This window comes from Xyrauchen texanus, chromosome 12 (genome assembly GCF_025860055.1).
Source record: "Xyrauchen texanus isolate HMW12.3.18 chromosome 12, RBS_HiC_50CHRs, whole genome shotgun sequence".
NCBI classification, from domain to species: domain Eukaryota; kingdom Metazoa; phylum Chordata; class Actinopteri; order Cypriniformes; family Catostomidae; genus Xyrauchen; species Xyrauchen texanus.
Window position 1 is genome coordinate 28474818 of NC_068287.1, and position 20220 is coordinate 28495037.

General features: G+C 41.1%; 1 protein-coding gene across 3 annotated transcripts in view; it reads left to right on the top strand.

Annotated features, from left to right (window-relative positions):
• The window catches only part of LOC127652545 (serine/threonine-protein kinase SMG1), a 50728-nt gene extending 30957 nt beyond the window's left edge, over positions 1–19771 (top strand). For all 3 annotated transcript variants that reach the window (XM_052138724.1, XM_052138725.1, XM_052138726.1), the window contains exons 40-62: positions 487–733; positions 7337–7566; positions 8410–8658; positions 8743–8881; positions 8967–9076; positions 9182–9400; positions 9597–9790; positions 9925–10097; positions 10241–10520; positions 11190–11462; positions 11642–11876; positions 11971–12197; positions 12291–12447; positions 12655–12844; positions 13069–13541; positions 13668–13805; positions 16209–16541; positions 16666–16893; positions 16983–17194; positions 17449–17549; positions 17632–17808; positions 18219–18325; positions 18426–19771. In XM_052138724.1, coding sequence (XP_051994684.1) covers positions 487–733; positions 7337–7566; positions 8410–8658; positions 8743–8881; positions 8967–9076; positions 9182–9400; positions 9597–9790; positions 9925–10097; positions 10241–10520; positions 11190–11462; positions 11642–11876; positions 11971–12197; positions 12291–12447; positions 12655–12844; positions 13069–13541; positions 13668–13805; positions 16209–16541; positions 16666–16893; positions 16983–17194; positions 17449–17549; positions 17632–17808; positions 18219–18325; positions 18426–18503 — 4770 coding nt within the window. In that variant the 3' untranslated portion in view covers positions 18504–19771. The remainder of the gene's footprint in view (positions 1–486; positions 734–7336; positions 7567–8409; positions 8659–8742; positions 8882–8966; positions 9077–9181; positions 9401–9596; positions 9791–9924; positions 10098–10240; positions 10521–11189; positions 11463–11641; positions 11877–11970; positions 12198–12290; positions 12448–12654; positions 12845–13068; positions 13542–13667; positions 13806–16208; positions 16542–16665; positions 16894–16982; positions 17195–17448; positions 17550–17631; positions 17809–18218; positions 18326–18425) is intronic.
• Positions 19772–20220: the final 449 nt, after the last annotated feature.

Consider the following 20220-nt stretch of genomic DNA (forward strand, 5'->3'; position numbering starts at 1 on the left):
CACTGTGGCAGGCGACCCCATAAGACATCTCGTAGTGATAAATGGCAAGAAATGCTGTTAGACAAAAAGACAGGCACTTGAAGAAACACAACAGATGAAAGAAAAGTCATCGATGCTCATCTGATTTGTAGTTTGCTCAGAGGTTCAATGGCACTCTGCTGCTCATTGTTGTTTGTAAACCGTTTGCAAGGATAGTGTCATCTATAAGAATGTTGTAAATGATCTCAGCTATATATATATATATATATATATATATATATATATATATATATATATATATATATATATGTATATATATGTGTATATGTATGTATGTATGTGGCTGGTAAAATTAGGCATTCACCAGCCACTGTTCAATGTTACTTTCGTACCCTGTTGGTGACCAATCCCTAGTCAAACCAGCTGTATGCATATGTATGCTGATGAAATTCGGAAATGCTGATATGTATGCTCTGCATTTTGTAATTCTACCTGGTCTGGTCACAGATCATGCTGAGCTTGCAGCAGAGGGCGCAAAAACGAGCCAGTTACCTTCTGCGGCTGGATGAGATCAGCCCCCGCCTCGCTACCATGACAAACACTGAGATGGCACTGCCAGGGGAGGTGTCTGCTACTGATGCAGTCACCATCCAGAGTGTGGGCAACACCATCACCATTCTACCCACTAAAACTAAACCCAAAAAACTCTACTTCCTTGGCTCTAATGGCAGAAACTATCCTTACCTCTTCAAAGGTAGGACATGGTGAAGGGCATGTTTCCAAGACATTACATACAGTCAGAAGTTTACATACACCTTGGCCAAATACATTAACACTCAGTTTTTCACAATTCCTGACATTTAATGGTAGAAAACATTCCTTGTCTTAGGTCCGTTACGATCACTATATTTTAAGAATGTGAAATGTCAGAATAATAGTATAGAAGTATTTATTTCAGCTTTTCTTTGATCACATTCCCAGTGGGTCAGAAGTTTACATACACTGTTTGTATTGGGTAGCATTGCCTTTAAATTGTTTAACTTGGGTCATATGTAGCCTTCCACTAGTTTCTAACAATAAGTTGATGGAAATTTGGCCCATTCCTCCAGACAGAACTGGTGTATCTGAGTCAGGTTTGTAGGCCTCCTTGCTCGCACATGCTTTTTCAGTTCTACCCACAAATTTTCTATTGAGGTCAGGGCTTTGTAATGGTCACTCCAATACCTTGACTTTGTTGTTCTTAAGCCGTTTTGCCACAACTTTGGAGGTATGATTGGGGTAATTGTCCATTTGGAAGACCCATTTGCTACCGAGCTTTAACTTCCTGGTAGATTTTTTGAGATGTTGCTTCAATATGCTACATAATTTTCCTTCCTTGTGATGCCATCTATTTTGTGAAGTGCATTAAAGCACCCCCACAACATATTGTTGCCACTAGTGTAGGGTTGTGCCGATGGACGATATCATCGTACATCGTGATGGCTGACCAACATCACGATGTAGAGCCACCATCGTGATGCCACGCCCCCTTTTGCGAGTCTTGCTAGTGTGACTCACTAATCCTAGTCTCTTCTATAGTTAACCTAAAAACTTTGCAGGGATTGCTCTGTAAATTAAATTGAGAATATAACTAATGCATATATGCTATTTTAAGTATATGCCAGAGACGTGACGTGTTAGTCTGTGAAAATACCGTGTCAGGCAGGCTACACAAATATTGATCTTGACATTGTTAGCTTCTTGTCTTTTTTTTACATGTCTTACACTGTACATTTAGATTAAAATATTTTATGTTGTAGGCTACAAGAAAATAGCCTTTATTAATTAATTATTAGTAGTTGTAGTGTCTCAGAAAATCTTGCTCATTGTCACATAGCTCTTGTATACACTGAAGCAGCAGTTTAAGATAAACCCAGACCAGCGAACGTCAAATAACTTTTGTCTGGTTAATACTTTTAAAGAAAAATTTCCTTGGCCATAAATCCATAATGTCAAATCAAATGAAAGAAACAAGGTGAATATGAATAACACACATTTATTAAAACATAGAAGAACAACAAATAAAGAACAAGAAAACGGGAACAACACTCAGATCGAAACTCGGCATTAACATTTCACTTATAATTAGCAGCGCAATTAACTTCAGCACAGGCCACAAAATAAATTATGTTATTGAAATATTGTAAAGTGGTCATATGAACTACACAAATGAACGTTTAAAAAATAATATGCAAAATCGAATAGCTCTGCAACGGTTGGCGAAAAATGCGTAAAGAAGTCTAATATCTTTCACTGTAGACCATGTTTAAATTTCGATGTTTCTGGCCAGAAATACCAACATATTCACTTTATCTGGTTTTAATAAGCTGCGGATTGGAGTAACTACACTACCCACTGTGCTGAAGACCCGCTCTGATGGAGTATTGGTAGCACATATGCACAGATATTTCCGTGCTAATCTTGCCATGAACGGAAACCTTTTGTCGTTCATTTTCCACCAAGTCAGCGGGTCCTCTTCCCCATCAATGGCCATTTCCTGCAGGTACATGGTCATTTCTGCCTCAACCTTTTGCTCATCAGTGAGTAAAATAACGAAATTATAGTTTTTAAGTGGAAAATAGTATTTATGTAAAGAGATATATTAAAATAAAAAGTGCACAACACTTAAGTGAAAGCTAAAAAAAAAATGCTTCACGAGTCGTGCAACCTACTGATAAAGCGCCGACGAGTCATTAGTTGGGTTAGTAAAATAACGAAATTATAATTTTTCATATAATTTTTGAAAATTATATGAAATTATATAATCCCACCCCACCGACGATATCATCATCCATCGCGATGTTTTACTGTCAACATCGTCAACTGCCAATTTAGGGGACATCGCCCAACCCTACACTAGAGGTCAGCCGATTGTACCAAAAACTAATTTGGGATGTATCTGCCGATAACAGATTCATCAACCGATAATTTTTTTGATTTGTACTGGATGGAAAAAATAACACACAATAGTGCTGAACTTTATTACAAAAATAAACAGTACTCACTGAACCATGAAAATGTATTGTACTTTTTAATTAATAAATATTAATGTATATGATCTAATATTAAAATTTTAATGTCAGCTGATTTTTAAATTGACATTGTTTCCTTGGTCCACAAGAGGGTGCAATAAATACATAAACCATTCAGCACCATTATATTATTGCATAGAACAGAGGTTTTCAATTGGTGAGGCGCACCTCCACTGGGGGTTGCCAGAGAGTCCCAGGGGAGGCACAGCATGGGGATAACAAACAAGGGTTCACGTCTGTACACATCTGTCCTGCTAGCTTAGTTAAAGTTTGTGTTATGCATATGCATGTTGCAAAATGGATCACTTTGTAGTGTCTACAATGCAAAATTCTACTGGAGAGGAGGCAGATTCTGGGCCAAGCAGAAACGGAGGAAGTATGATAACGAATATTTAAAGTTGGAATTTTCGTGGACACTGCGTGGACGATGGTGCGTCGCTGCCAAAGTGTGTTATTTGCAAAGAGGTTCTAGCATATGATAGTATGAGACCCTGTAAGCTCCAGCATCACATTGAGGCCAAGCACTCTTGTCTGATGGCCAAGCCACTGGAATTTTTTGACAGCCGAAAGAATTGCAAACACAAAAGGGAGTAATCCAGATTTTTAGCTCTCTTAATACTAAGGTGACTGAAGCATCATATTGCGTTGCTTTACGTATAGGACTGAGTTTCCCCACCCCTCTCGAAAGGCTATGAACACCTCATCACCTTCACCTCCACTTATGTGAGCGCGGGTTTTCTGCTTTGACCCTGCTTAAAAGCAAAAACCAATCAAGGCTGCAGGTGGAGGATGATTTGCGTTTATTCCTTTCTACCGTGTAGCCCCGCATCGATCTCCTGTGCGCATCAAAATGTCGGACTCATTATTCCCACTGATGTAGGGACGATGAAAACAGAGAGGCAAAATCGGCAATCAAATAAATATTTTTGCTTAACGTAGGCCTATATGGAAATTATTTGATACTGTGACAAAACAGCGCTGTCCATCTTGCTGATGTTGTTTGATGTCTGATGTTGATGTTTGGATAATTGGATAATATCATGCACCCAAACATGATGCCGTTTGGTTTTCCGGTGTATCTGGGACTTCCACAACAGATACAGAGTAGCAGTTGTTGTGATATCAGCCATGGTTGATGGTGGAAAGAGAAGTTGTCGTAGAAGCCTCTCCTCGAGCTTCGCATTGTATGTGAACCCCTCCAGCGGTCAAACTCGTGCGCGCAAAGTGGGGCGAAAATTGTATTTGCGTTGTATGTGAACTCCACATAAGGGGCTGTTCACATCAAACGCTTTTGCAACAATCCAATTGTTTTTGTATGTAAACGCGCACTAGACGAATGTCCTTGTTTCCCTTTGTTTTGGTTTATTCAGCGTCTTGTGCAGGAGCGCTGTTATTTTAGAAGATGTGTCTAATTAAAAAGCATATTGAGACACCTGCTTTCTGTTAAACTGTATTTGTTGCGCTGTGTCTAGCCTTTTTTTAGTGCAAGAATGTGATCTATCTGATGTCATCGTATTACAGTGAGGATAAAAATATTAATTGAAATTAGATGCGTTTCCAATTTTATACGTTTCTCTTGGCTGCATGAAGATATTGATTTGCTTTCTCACATCACTAGCTTTTCATATGCAACTTAGCTGGCTAACAAATGCATAAATGTGGCCAGCTGGATATAAACTACTGCAAATAGATGGTAAAAGATGGTAACAATCGTGACATTTAAACATTTGGGAAGGACGTGTGTATTTTTGTCGCATTGTTCTAACAGCTTGAGGTTAGCTTTAATTTTAGCGTCCTCTCAGCCTTGTTTGGAAACATGCTGCATTAGTAGAGAACAACAGTATTTAGTCAACAAATTAATTACTTTATAATGATATGACGTACTGTAGTTTACGTTATACGTTTTCATTGTTGATGTTTTAAATCCACATCTGAAGTGTTCTGCTCCATGCAGAGTATAGTCTCAGGTGTCAAAACAACCAGCACAAGGCGTCAGTGTTTATTTTGCCTCTAGAGGCTGCTCTAATACTGTATAACGACAGTGGACGCAACGGGGGGGGGAACTATCATTGTGGATTTTTGCCGATAACCTATAGTTCCAGAAATCTGTTATCGATGCTGATTAATCTGCAAAACTGATATATCGGTCAACCTCTGGCTACCACCCCCATGCTTCATGGTGAGGATGGTGGTGTTTGGCTTGCAAGCCTCACCTTTATTCATCCAAACATAACGATGTTCATTATGGCCTAAAAGTTCCATTTTTATTTAATCAGCCCAAAGGACATTTCTCAAAGTAAGATCTTTGTCCCCATGTGCACTGGCAAACTGTACTCTGGTTTTTTTATGGTGGTTTTGGAGCAGTAGCTTCTTCCTTGCCGAGCAGCCTTTCAAGTTATGTCGATATAGGACTCATTTTACTGTGGATATAGATACTTGTCTACATGATTCCTCCAGCATCTTCACAAGGTCCTTTGCTGTTGTTCTGGGATTGATTTGCACTTTTCGCATCAAACTATGTTCATCTCTTGGAGACAGAATGTATCCTTTCTGAGCGGTATGATGCTGCGTGGTCCCATGGTGTTTATACTTGCATACTATTGTTTGTACAGATGAGCGTGGTACGTTCAGGCATTTGGGAATTGCTCCCAAGTTTGAACCAGACTTGTTTTTGTGATTTTCTCAAACTTTCCAAATCTATAGTTTGTTAATATGAAATCTGTGGAGTGTTTAAAACATTTGTTTTAATGACTTCAGCATAAGTGCATGTAAACTTCTGACTTGAACTTTACCTAATGTATGTGCAGTCCTACAAAGCAAGCTACTACAGTACTAAATTTGCAAAGATTTCAAACAAACTTCTTTCACGTTGTCATTATGGGGTATTGTTTGTAAAACTTTTAAGAAAATAATGAATTTAATCCATTTTGGAATAAGGTTGTAACATAACAAAATGTGGAAAAAGTGAAGTGTTGTGAATACTTTCCGGATGCACTGTATGTCAGCACTTAACTAAGAAAATTGGCTTTAAACATTTTTGAATATCAAGCCATATGTTGGAATTGCACACAATAATGCACCAATTAGATATGTACATGAAGAAATATTGTGCCTAAAATGCCATGAATAATGATTTGACATTATCCTGAAAATGCAGATAATTCAGTCTGTCTTTGTATTACTCTACACTTTGCCCATTTTGTACTGTAGATTGTATTGACTGGAATTTTCACACAATTTTTGAGCATAGTTGAGCCAAATCTGTCTGTCATAAGGCAGAAAATAGAATGGCACATTTTCACTGCACGTTACAGCTCGACTCTACTCGCTTTTCTGAGCTTGCTTTTCCACTGCTGTTTAGTGCCGCCTCAACATGTGTGGGATTATACAGTAGGCTGATCGTCATAGTTGTGCCACCTCTACTGCCGTGACATCATCTTTAATGTGACAAAACAATAACACGACCGCTAGCTGTTAGCTACTAGCTCATTGTGCTGCATAAAGCAGTTGTTGCATGGTGATTTTACACAAGGGTAACAGTTAAATTGGCCTGGTTGTTTTAGAAGCAAGCTTTCCAGTAGCTGGTCAACTAAAAGTGAAGCTTTCAAGTGGAGTATAGAGTTAATCTACCATCCTCCATCGTGGAGTCCAGGGCACTCTCCCTCCCATTGCTTGCTGGTCTAGATAGTAGATATTTGCTTGAATCACTTCCACATTTTCATGATGGTTCTGTAGTCACTTTTAAAATTTACTTTCCCCTATACTGTCGATAGGTCTGGTTGTAGCAGTGTCTCAGCTGTGCGGGCAACAGCTGAGATACTTCCTGAAAGACTTTTTCGTTTCACTCATCACTAACGAGAGGAGCGTCTGCACCTCGTTTATTAACAACGGCGTGGTTTTGCGCACAACCATTTCTTTTTACAATTTGAAAGTCACGTGAACAAATGATACTGCTATCGCTGTACCTAACTTTAAAACTAGTGGGTGCCATGTTGAAAATCCAGTGACGCTGGTAGTGACTATTCTCTCTGACCAATCAGTGATCTGCAGGTTTTTGACTTCACATTTAATATTGGCTTGGCTAAAATACCAGGTGCTATCCACAGTGGAAACCCCCAAAAAGCAAGCAGAGTCGAGACGAGTTGTACCATACAGTGGAAAAGCACCATAAGAACACCCATTTTGGTATCAGCTTAATTGACAAAATGTGAAGTTACTGTGTTTTGGCCTTTTCACAGCCGTGAAAATGTCTATAAACCTTTATTAATTTGTGTTCTGTGATTTAGGACTGGAGGACTTGCATTTGGATGAGAGGATTATGCAGTTCTTGTCCATAGTCAACACCATGTTCACAAAGGTGAATCAGAAGGAGAGCCCACGGTTCCACGCCCGCCACTACTCGGTCACACCACTCGGCACCAGATCAGGACTCATCCAGTGGGTGGATGGAGCCACTCCTCTATTCGGACTGTACAAACGCTGGCAGCAGCGTGAGGCTGTGCTTCAAGCTCAGAAGGTGAGGGTGGAAAAATAAGGGAATATACTTGTAAAAAAAACATTCTCTGTGGTCTTCAATGACACACGGTTGTCTTGTATGGCCGAGTTGTATAATGCATTTCCTGTTAGGTTATGGTTAACTTTGTGTGAAAGACCTCTGCTCATTTGAGAAGAAGGAAGCGGGAGCCAGGTGCACAACCAAACATACAACATTTATTTTCACACTTCAGTGTATTCCCATTGACGCATCACTTTTCAGCATCACACACCCTAGTGGCTTTTCAGCTCACTGAACATGCAGTCACTCTGCTCTTCAGAAGCAGCTCTCAACCACACACACGCAGCTTTTTTGCGTCTCTCTCTGTGTCTCTCCCGACTGCTGCTCTGGTTGCGGCTTTTTACCTCACCCCCCAGGTGTCCATTTCAGCCTCGTTATGCCCCGTTGTCACTTGGCCCCGCCTCGCTTGCCACACTTGGTTAATGTGAACAAGTTTTGTTAAAGGGATAGGTCAACCATACATTTATTTACCATTATGTTGTTCCAAATTTGCATGACATTCTTTCCTTGTTGAACACAAAAAGACATTAGTCCCAGTCACCATTTACTTTCATAGTATACTTTTTCTATACAATCAAAGTGAATGGTGACTTCAGGATGTCATTCTACCTAACGTCTCCTTTTGTGTTCCACTGAAGAAAGTTCTACAGGTTTGGAACTACATTAGGGTGTGTAAATGACAACAATTGAATTTTTTGGGTGAACTATCTCTTTAATTGTTTAGGTACCTAACTGTTTTTTAGTTTGGTTTTTAAATAAAGAATTTTAAAAGAAGATTAGAATTAACATTGTGCCTTCAACTAGGCACAGGACTCCTTCCAGCAGCCCCAGAACCTTCCCATGGTCCCCCGTCCCAGTGAACTGTACTACAGTAAGATCGGCCCTGCTTTGAAAGCTGTCGGTCTCAGTTTGGATGTATCACGCCGTGATTGGCCACTCAGCATTATGAGAGATGTGCTACGGGAGCTGATGGAGGCCACACCCCCTAACCTCCTGGCAAAGGAGCTCTGGTGCTCCTGTACCACCCCTAGTGAGTGGTGGAGTGTCACACAGGTCAGAGGAACCACTGTGAGACAAAATTAAGTGTAATTTAAGCATGGCGCTGTAATTAACCCAAACATGGTTGTGTCTGTTTAGTCTTATGCCAGATCCACTGCTGTGATGTCAATGGTGGGATATATTATTGGATTGGGCGATCGTCACCTTGACAACGTGCTGATTGATATGACGACTGGCGAGGTGGTGCACATTGACTACAATGTCTGTTTTGAAAAGGGTGAGTTTAGGGGGCTTGTTTACGTCAAAATATGTCTAAACTGTTTCATTTGCATAGACATTTTAGTGTTACATTATTCTCACAGGAAAAAGCTTAAGAGTTCCAGAGAAGGTTCCTTTCCGTATGACACACAATATTGAGACCGCTTTGGGGGTCACAGGAGTGGAGGGCATCTTTAGACTTTCCTGTGAACAGGTGAGAATTGCCATTTTAAGTTTTGTCCTGTTGATTCAATGCTCTACCAATTTAGAAAATATGTGCAAATTCAATTGGTCTCCTTCCCTTCTTGTGAATTATCAGGTGATCCAGATAATGCGGCGTGGTAGAGAGACACTCTTGACTCTCTTAGAGGCATTTGTTTATGACCCCTTGGTGGATTGGACAGCTGGTGGGGAGGTAGGGTTTGCAGGGGCCGTGTATGGGGGAGGAGGACAGCAGGCAGAGAACAAGCAGAGCAAGAGAGAAATGGAGAGAGACATCACCCGTAGCCTCTTTTCCTCCCGTGTAGCTGAGATTAAGGTGAGAAATACTAGTGCATATAGTACAGAACTGAAAACAACACTGCTAAACATAGTATTGCCTTTTAATATACAAAATACATTTGCATATGTTTTTCTACAGCTTGCATCATCAGCAACTTTGTAACAAAATTTTTGTATACAAGTTTGAGAAAATTGGCAAGCGTTTGCTAGCAAATATTTTTCTTGTTTTTCAGGTGAACTGGTTTAAAAACCGTGACGAGATGACCGGTGTACTGCCACGAGTAGAGGAGGCTGTGGATGAGTACCTAAGCATCCAGGAGCAGCTCACACAAGCTGAGAAATTGCAGCACAAGCTGCTGGAGGAGATGGAGTTCCTGGAGGGAGCTGACACCAGAGCAGATCATCCAGTTCACACCCTGGAGCATAGGTTAGCCGAACAATGAGATCTGTTTGAGTTTTTGGCTCAGCTGCCTGATCATTAAGCACACAAGATTTATAGATTATATTTGATTGAATGGATTACAGGTTTTTATTCTTTCTCCTCTTCCATTCCCTCCACAGGTACTCAGAGCACACTCAGTTGCAGTCCAGGCAGAGAACTGTACAGGATGCCATTCAGGGGAAGTTGTCCGATCTTGATCAGTGGATCTCTCAGTACCAGGCTGCCTTTGCCAGTCTAGAGGCCACCCAGCTTGCCAGCCTCCTGCAGGAGATCAGTAGCCCTATTGATCTAGGTACTTAATTCTAAATGGAATATGCATTTTCAGAATACTAATTTTTTTATGAATTCTCTGGGATTTATTAATAGTGAAGGGCAAGTAGTGCTTACCCATTGTATAGCTCCCTAAAATGTTGTTTTGGTCCTTTTAAACTGAAGGTCCTCCCAGCTATGTGCCAGCTACTTCCTTCCTGCAGAATGCAGGCCAGGCACACCTGATCAGCCAGTGTGAGGCTCTGGAGGCGGAGGTGAGCGCTCTTTTACAGCAGCGACGTTCGCAACTGCGTGGTTGTCTCGAGCATCTTCACAGCTATGCCACTGTTGCCCTGCTGTACCCCTGTGCAGTGTTGCACAGGCATAGAGTCCACGCTTGGAAACAGTGGATGGAGGAGCTTGTATGTGACATGACCGTGGAGCACTGCCAGAACATCTATCACCAGTGAGTGCAACAACTACTAGCGTTTCCAGTTAGAAAAGTACACTACCACTCAAGCTTGGACAACCTTACTCATCTTTCATTATTGCTAAATAGCACACATGGAAGTATGGGAATTATGTAGAGACTTTAATTATAGAAATTATAGTTAAGATTTTGCTTTTTAAATTGTTTTGGAGGAGTTCCCGTGTGGGGAAAAAACATTGTTATGGGCATGACATCTCTTCATTGTGGATGTGACTGTTGTGAAAGCAGCACTTAAATGACGAGGGGAAAACCATCCAAAATGCAAAAACTTGTAGACTTTGATCTTTGAGACATCCGTATGATATCCATCAATGATACATATTGGATTTTGATAAGACTGAAATTGCGAAATGGCATTGCACAAATACTAAGCTGCAGAAAGTATTAGAGTAACCATGCCACCACGAGGACCTACTAAGTAGTGGGAATTGGGCCATCCAAATTGGGGAGAAAAAATAAAGAATTACAAATTCAGTCGTGTGTCCAAACCTATGCTTGGTTATAATTTATTACAGAAAAGGGTCCTAACCTCCTAAGCTTGCAGTTATGGTGTAAACTTTTTTGTGAAATTGCCAGTAAAATAATAATTTGAGAAATGCACATTAAAAGGACTTAAGTTATAGAAAAGTCTCTTTTACCATTCAGGTATGAAATGCAGTTTGCCCCTCAGCCCCCTCCTGCCATGTGTCCGTTCCTGTCCAGCATCGAGATGGCGCTGCAGCACAACGCAGCAGAGACCAACACTCGACTTCTACGGCAGGTGGAGCGTCTTAAGACAGAGGGCGCCAGTGTGCCTGTGTGTGAGGAGCAGCTGCAGGAGATTGAACGCTGCATCAAAGTCTTTCTGCATGAGGACGCTGAGCTCGGCTCTTTCAGTTTGGCTGGAATCATCGTCTCTGCCCTCTGTGCCCTCACCAGGTCTGTATCTGTGGCTTTAAAAAAAGCTGTACAATTTTAAATGTTGGAAAAACTCAGTCAAAAGGTGTGGGAATCCTGAATTCATCATCAGAAAGGTTCTTGACATTTTTTCTATCTTCCATGCCAGAACTTGTTTTTTGAAAGTTCTTTAGGTTTTAAATGTTTCTGTGCTTTGACAGACGTAACCTGGTGATGGAGGGAGCCGCAGCGAGTGCAGGAGAGCAGCTGGTGGAGCTGACATCCCGTGATGGTGCCTGGTTCTTGGAGGAGCTCTGCAGTATGAGTGGGAACATTGCATGCCTCGTGCAACTGTTGCAGCAGTGCCAGCTCTTGTCACATGACCTGGACATCCTTAGTCCTTCCGAAACCTCACAAGCTGTCTACCTGGCCAATGGCGTCTATACCTGCCTTCAGGTAAAATGCTTCCTTCATTGAATGGTATGATTTGTGTAAGTGACCTCATTTTTTGTCCATCTTTTTCACTTTATCTCCTCCTCCCTATTTGCAGGAGCTCAACACAAACTTTCGTCAGATTATCTTCCCAGAGGCTCTGCGCTATATGCTAAAGGGGGAGAGCACGCTAGAGACCATGTTAGCAGAGCTGGATGCACTTATTGATCAGTGTGCAGATGGAGTTTCATTGCAGGGGTTAGGTGAGGTTTTGCAGGCCCACCTTCGTAACACTGCCATGGGTATAGAGGAGGATGCAGACAACCACTATCTGGATGTCACCAGGTAACGTGGACAATAGACGTATTTGCTGTACTGGCCATATTTAAGCTGCATTGCCGCTTTGGTCTTAACTGTGTGATTGTGTGTGTTTGTCAGGGTTCTGCGGGCCCAGTACTCGGAACTGATCCAGCCTCGCAGCATGGAGAACTCTGTTCAGGAAACACCAAAGATGAGTGCTGGTCAAATGTTGTTGGTGGCTTTTGATGGCATGTTTGCACAGCTGGAGACTGCCTTTGGACTTCTGATAGACAAGGTAAAACATTGTCGTGTAGAATCTATTAGCTAATAAGATCAGTTAAATTTCTTGAGGGGATAGAGGTGTAATACAATATTGAATATCTGTTTAGCTGAGCCTGCTTGTGCAGTTGAAATATCATGTAAACCTGCATTTTTTTTATTATTATTTTTTCAAAGAATCCAAAAATTATTGAACTAAAATGATTCCTGTTCTGCCCTGCAGCTTAACTCTATGGATGTGCCTGCTGCCTGGAGAAAGGTGGATGTGATCCGGGAGGCCAGAGCTACTCAGGTCCATTTCTTTGATAATGTGGAGTCAAGGCAGGTCTTAGAGCAGATTTTCTTCCTGAGGAGACTCCAAACCATCAGAGACTTCTTCTGTCTGTGTAGCTCATTTGCTCAGACACTCTCTGGTAAATCACTAATGGACTTACTTTCCTTTCAATAAATTATTTAAGTAACTCACAATTAAAAATGCAGCAGCACATATGAATACAAATCAAAAATGTACATCATGTGTATGTGTGTGTGTGTGTATATATGTATGTATATACATACAGTAGTTCTAACAACTAGCATGTTTAGTGTAATATGATGCTTTAGATCGGACATGGACCCTTCTCACATTGTTCTACAGGAACTTGCCCTACACCCACTGACGAGCCTCCACCCTCTAATGGCCCAGTCCCCATAGGGAAGCCTTTGTATCGAGGCTCCACTGTGGTCAGCGAGGACCAGATGACGCGGCCAATCAAAGCCTTCACAGCAGACTTTGTGAGGCAGATGCTGATGGGCCTCCCTACCCAGGCTCTAGGCCTGGCCATCTGCAGCACTCTCAGTGCCCTTGGAATGGATCTCATTGCCCAGGTAGAGGCCAAGGACTTTGGTGCTGAGGGGAAAGTCTCTCTGGATGACCTTTGTAAGAAAGCAGTTGAGCAGGGGGTGCAGGCAGGGCGTCTCTCCCAACTGCTGCTCAACAGAGCTACAGTGCTGGCCAGCTCCTATGACACAGCCTGGAAAAAACTGGACCTGGTCCGACGTCTGGAGGTCAACATCGAAGCCTGTAAAGTCAGCCTGCAGAGAACTCAGCTGCACATTGCTATGTTCCAGGTAAGAGCCCATAGTTTCTTTTAGTGTGTATGTCAACATACTGTTTAGAGATTTGAGGTGTCCTTTTATCCAGATCAATTCACATCATTATGGCATCTGTTGTAACCCCTTGATTTGTCCTATTAGTGGCAGCATGAGGACATACTTGGTGCAAGAACTCAGCCTATGACGGTTAGCCCCCCGCCTCGCACCATCGTCCTCAGCAACATGAAGAAGAAGCTCTACAAACTCAGTCAGGACGAAGCTTCTATTGCTGGTGTCCAGGTAACACCTTTGCATGTTTTAAGAATACTTGAATTAAGCCTTTTAATTGTACCTATTATACTTGCACAATATTTGCAGCTTGTTCCTTAGTTTGGAAAAGAAAAACATTGCACAATAATTAACTTTAGAAGTCTATAGAATGATCATACAGCACCAGAGTAACCTTTGAAATTATGCAATTATCACACTTTTGAACAGGGATTAAAAACTAAATGTTATTCATTTCAGTTAGTTCTGAGTAAAAACAGTATTTTTTCGTTACAGTTCAGAAGTTCCTAAGTCTCCTTTCCAGGTTACCGTTTAGAGCAAAATAAAAGTTAAACAAAACTGTTAACAACATGCTTTTTAAAATGACAGTACTCTGCACTAAGGGGTGGGTGAAATACAAATCGCAGTGCTGCCAGATTTTGCAAGAGAAACAAGCAACGTGGTTTATAAAACAAGCCCAAAATAAGCCCAAAATAAGCCACTTACCTCACCAAAAAAAGAAAAAATAAACAATTAGGTTTTTTTTCCTGTGCAGTGGATTAATCGGCAAAGAAATCATAAGCAGTTAATTAACAGTTAAGTATAATTTTCATTACAGATTTATTTCTCAGTCAAAACCTGGCAGCATCAAATCTGTATTAATGCATCATAACTAACAATAATTCAGTGAAGACTTGGAAACAACTGAGAAATTTACTTTTTACCTCTAATAATATTTTCCTTGTTCCTGGATTAGCCATGCATGGTATACTGTTTGTTGTATTAATACATAGTTGTTAAAAAGTTCTTCATTCAGAGAATACGAACATCCACAACAGGCAATTGGGCAAAGAAATGTGTGTTGCAGCAGTTTCCCTTAGGATCAAAGCACAAGTTTAATTTTTTCGGGCAATATGAAGTGTAGTTACAAAAATGTACTGTGATTAACCCTTTGGCCTCATAAAAAAAATAATCGGAACAAAATTAACTGGTTATAACCATTACCAGCATTTAAAAATAATGTTTTCACTCGAACAATTGAAAATCACTTTTCCGGTTTTTGGTCACGTTCTGCTAAATGTTTAATTTTCTTTTCGTTCCCTGAACCATGTTTAGTCTTTGCATTTGAAAGTATAGGCATAACACTGTGATAGAATTGCTGTAAAATTACACTCACTGAGCACTTTATTAGGTACATCTGTACACCTACTCAATCGTGCGAGTATCTAACCAATGGGTTGTGTGGCAGCAGTGCATAAAATCATGCAGATACAGGTCAGGAGTTTCTATTAATGTTCACATCAACCATCAAAATGTGGAAACATTATATTTGAGTGATTATTATTGGATAATTGTTGGTGCCAGATGGGCTGCTTTGAGTATTTCTGTAACTGCTGATCTCCTGAGGTTTTCATGCACAATAGTCTCTAGAGTTTGCTCAGAATGATGCAAAAAACATCCAGTGAGTGGCAGTGCTGTGGGCAGAAACACCTTGTTGATTAGAGAGGTACACCGAGAATGGCCAGCCTGATTAGATCTGACAGAAATACTACAGTAACTCAAATAACCACTCTACAATTGTAGTGAGCAGAATAGCATCTCAGAATGCACACTATGTTGAACCTTGAGCCGGATGGGCTACAACAGCAGACCACATCTGGTTCCACTTCTGTCAGCCATTAACCGAAAGCTGAAGCAGCAGTGAGCACAAGCTGGCCAAAACTGGACAGTTGAAGACTGGAAAGACTTAGCCTGGTTGGTTGAATCTTGATTTCTGCTGAGGCACACAGATGGCCTATTTGAGTATTGTTGCTGACTATGTACATCCCTTCATGGCCACAATTTACCTATCATCTAATGACTACTTCCAGCATGACAATCCACCATTTCACAAAGCAAAAGTCATCTCAAACTGGTTTCATGAAAATGACAATGTGTTCACTGTTCTTCAATGTCCTTCCCAGTCACCGGATTTGAATTCAGTAGAACACCTTTGGGATGTGGTAGAACAGGAGATTCGCAGCATGAATGTGCAGCTGACAAATCTGCAGAAATTGCTTGATGCCGTCATGTCTACATAGACTAGAATTTCAAAGGAATGTTTCCAACATTTTGTGGAATCCATGCCACAAAGAATTGAGGCCCTACCTAGTATTATTATAGTATTCCTAACAATACTCATTGAGTGTGTATACAATCCTTCAGATCCTACAGGTCAAATAAATGTTTTTAGGGAAAAATTCAAGCAAGTGCTTTTAAACCCTCCATCATACCTTCATTGTTTGAATTCCAGAGTGAGCATTTTATTTTTACTGAAGGACAAGTTGAAACTATTTTCTGTGGTATTTGACATGACACGGATGCTGTTGATAGAGCTAAAGTTGTCCCCCTAGAATATTCCTTTAACTGTTTCACTCTGGGATTTAACTTTTGCAGGAAAAATTGGCTGCTCTAGAGGGCAGCATAGAGCAGAGGCTGAAGTGGGCTGGTGGTGCAAACCCAGCCCTGGCTCCAGTTCTGCAGGACTTTGAGGCCACTATAGCAGAGCGCCGTGCCTTGGTGATGAAGGAGAGTCAGCGTGCCAACCAGGTCACTTTTCTCTGCAGCACCATCCTCAACTTTGAAGGCCTGCGTACCCGCACAGCAGAAGCCTTGAACATGGATGCCACCCTTTTTGAACTGGCTAAACGATGCCAGTCCACCTGCTCTTACGCTGCCCAGTTCAGCACCACTGTTTCACCTCTGGAGCTTCAACTGCTGCACAGGCTGGTTGGTGTTGCTCCCAGTTTCACTTGCCAAGTTTTGATGAAGTATAATTAAGTAATATTGAAAGTTCAGCTTTGTATTGAATTGTCAATCTACCTCTTTAAATTCATGAACCATGCCTTTGCAGAGTCCTGCCATGGATCTGTCCATTGGTGGTCCTGAGTGGCTGGTTTTTGCACAGAATCACCTCACCCAGGAGATGTCCAGTCAGAGAGACATGCAAGAGGAGAGAGAGCAACAGCTGGAGAGAGTGACCGAGTCTCTGCAGCTTCTGGTGGACACCATTAAAGGCATTCTGTCTAATCACAATCGGCAGCTTGCTGATGTGAAGCACCTTTTGCGTGCAATGGCAAAGGTATTTAATGTTCAAATGCTAAATATCTAGGAAACCTCAATCCTGAGGAAAAATATGGCTCTAATTTTAGATGGATTTGAATTTGGCAGGATGAAGAAAATGCCCTTGCGGAGGGAGAGGAAGTGAATTATGATGGCAGTGTGCGGCAGTTCCTGTCGGAATACAAGGCATGGCAGGACAATGTACAGATAGTGTTGTTCACTGTTGTGCAAGCAGCAGGTCAACCCTGCAGCCAAGATCAGGTTGAGCTATTGCAGGAGATCCCTGCCACATTGAAGGAACTCAAGGTGCAGAGCGTGAGGTGAGCATTCGCCAAAAGCTCTCAAGCATACCTTTATGCTTATTGATCTTAATATATCTATATTAAATGTGCAAAATATATGGTTACCTGGGAGAATGAACAATGTTTGTGGGTAACTTTACTACACTGTGTTTATTTTAATAACAAACCAGTGTGGCATCGCAAATGCTGCTTTTTAATTACATTAATGTTTTGATAGTGAGACTCTGTGAAGTGGTTTGTATATTTCAGAATGCCTTTTCATTTTTCTGTAGCATCTACAATGGCTTGGTGGGCTTTGCCTCTCCCCTTGTTACTGAGAGAGGAAGTGACTGTGCAAGTCCCACTTCCACAGTCCAGACCAGCTTTGCTGCTGGTGAGTTTAAGATGTTGCTTTGGGTTTTTTGGGGATTTTTTTCCTGTGCCGTTTAATTGAACTCTTACATCTCTTACTACAGCAGTGCGCTGCAGTGGATTGAAAACTCAGCCTGATTGCATGTCTCAGAATGCCCGCAAAGCTCTTCCTCGTAACTTTGGGACTCCGGTGGACACTCCCCCCAGCACTCTGATGATCACCAGTAAAGGACTGGCCCCGAGCCCCAAAAGAGCTGTGCGAGATCCTAAAACTGGGAGAGGTTAGTCCTAATGAAATGCCCTGATTTCCTATCAATGTTCCAGTTAAAAGCTCTCAAATGTGGGATTGTGATCATTAGATAAGCTGTGATTGTCCTAAAAGGGACAATTTGCAGGTATATTAACTGTCTTTACAAAAGTGCTTTCTCATACTTGTTAACTCTGCTCAAGTTTTTTACATATTAATAACTATTGGTAATAAACAAGTATTATTAGTCAGCAATTAATTTAGAATTAGTACTCATGACAATGGTTTGTTGGGATAATATACAACCACTATCTCCTAGGAAAGTAGTGGCTTTATTTTCAATGTTTTGGGCTATGGGATGTTTAGTATATCTTGACGTTGAAGTTTGAAATAACTTTTCTGTTAGTAACAACTGACGGTAACTGTCCAACAATATTCCCTTAGCTGTTCAAGAGAGGAATTCTTATGCAGTTAGTGTGTGGAAGAGAGTGAAAGCCAAACTGGAAGGGAGAGATGTGGAACCTAACAGGAGAATGAGTGTCACCGAGCAGGTACGTCATTTTAAAAAGTGTTCCCTCTTGAGATTTATAACTTATGGCTTTTTTGTTGTTGTTTTTTTTTAAGCTTAATTGTTTTCACACTCTTTCTCAGGTGGATTATGTCATCAAGGAGGCTACAAATGTGGACAACCTGGCACAGTTGTACGAAGGATGGACTGCATGGGTGTGAACGGGATCCTTGGAGATCACTTTGGTCCAGCGAGGTTAGAAATCCACCAAAATCCACTGGGTCTGGGGCAATGGAGCCACAGAGCACCATGCGGGAAAGGGGGTGTGTAGAGACCCTCCCCCGGGCCCACACCGGATCCCAGTAGTAGCACAGCTGCATCAGGCGATCCAGCTTACACAAAGAAATGGGTCTGCATCTGTCTCCTTGAGATTTGTGGGTAGTTCTCCAAGATGGGGTGGCGGGGTGGGGGGCCATGGCACACCACTTGAACTACCCCCCCCCCACCAACCCCTGTATCAACAACCATAAACATCTGTCAACTATCAAAATTAATAGGATTTTCCGCAGGAAAATTTGCGGGAGACAGTTTAACCAACTCCCAGTCTTAGAGCAGAGGTCTGCATTAATTAGGCAGTTTTTAGACTACACTTGTGAGAGAGTGGAAGGAAGGGTGATCCAGTCATTGTGGGATCCTCAGGACTATGTTTTTGGATGGTTCGGGGTCAGGCACCGAGATAAAGCTAAGCTGTGTTCTTCTGAAGCAGGTATGGAGGGCTGTGTAACCAGAAGGCTCAAGGGACTCCATTCAACGTCAGAAGGCCTGTGGCAGACCTTAGAGTGCTTAACCACAAAAAAACCCTTTTCCCCTTAAGTATATATAGGAAAATGCTGAAAAACTTTTTACACCTTCACTAATGTCATGCAAAGATTTCACAAGAAAAAGGCAAATTATGAAGTGGCTTTGGGAACATTTACTTGTATGTTTTTGAATGTTTGGCACAATGAATAATGTGCTTTGAATTGGTAAGTGCTCAGTCTGAGGTCTCTTTGATTTGTTCCTTTAGAAAGTTGAATGCTGAAATGAGGCCCAGACTTGATATGGTGAGATGTGCAAATCAGTTTCTAAATGTTTTTTTTTTTCTTTTGCATCTCTAATCTTGTTTGAGTATTGTTGATTCTATCTCCCTTCTTTACTATGGATTTTGTCTAGATTTTTCCTTTTTTGACTTGCCTGTGGAAGTGTATCAGTTCTGATACATGTCCCAATTAAAGCTTGCGTTTTACTGATCTTGACCTAGTTTTACATTTTTAGTGGGAGAAATAAGTATTGGAATAGTGATGTGGTGATGGTTAAATTGTTGTCTTAATGGTTTTACTCCATTTTGTTGGTCAAATAAACACATAATTAAAAAGTTTTGGTGTTCTTACAAGCATTTGCTTGGATTTCTGTCTTTGTTCATGAATTGCCTGATTCTCTTATATTTAGGTTAAAGTAATCCTGGGTTGTTTTTTTTTTTTGTTCCATGTTTAACACTGTAAATGCTTTACCCTGGGCCAGTAGTTCACACTGAAGCAAGTCTTGGAGCTTCATAATCCAGGGTTAAAAGAGGCCTTAACACGAGGTTAAAGGAATATTCTGGGTTAAGCTCAGACAAACTTATTCTGTCATAATGTTGATTACTACTAAAATCAATAACTTGTCCCTTAAAAAAAAAAAAATCAAGATTACAGTGAGGCACTTACAATGGAAGTGATTGGGACCAGAAATGTGAAGCTTACAACTTTATAAAAGCACTTTCATTCTTCTGTTTAAATCGTTGTGTGGTCATTTCAGGGTTTATGGCATTAAGTCTTAATGGCAACAAAGTTGTAAAATTTGATGCTAACCTTTTCTGTGTAAAGTTAAGTGATTTTATGACAAAAAGTGTTAACATGT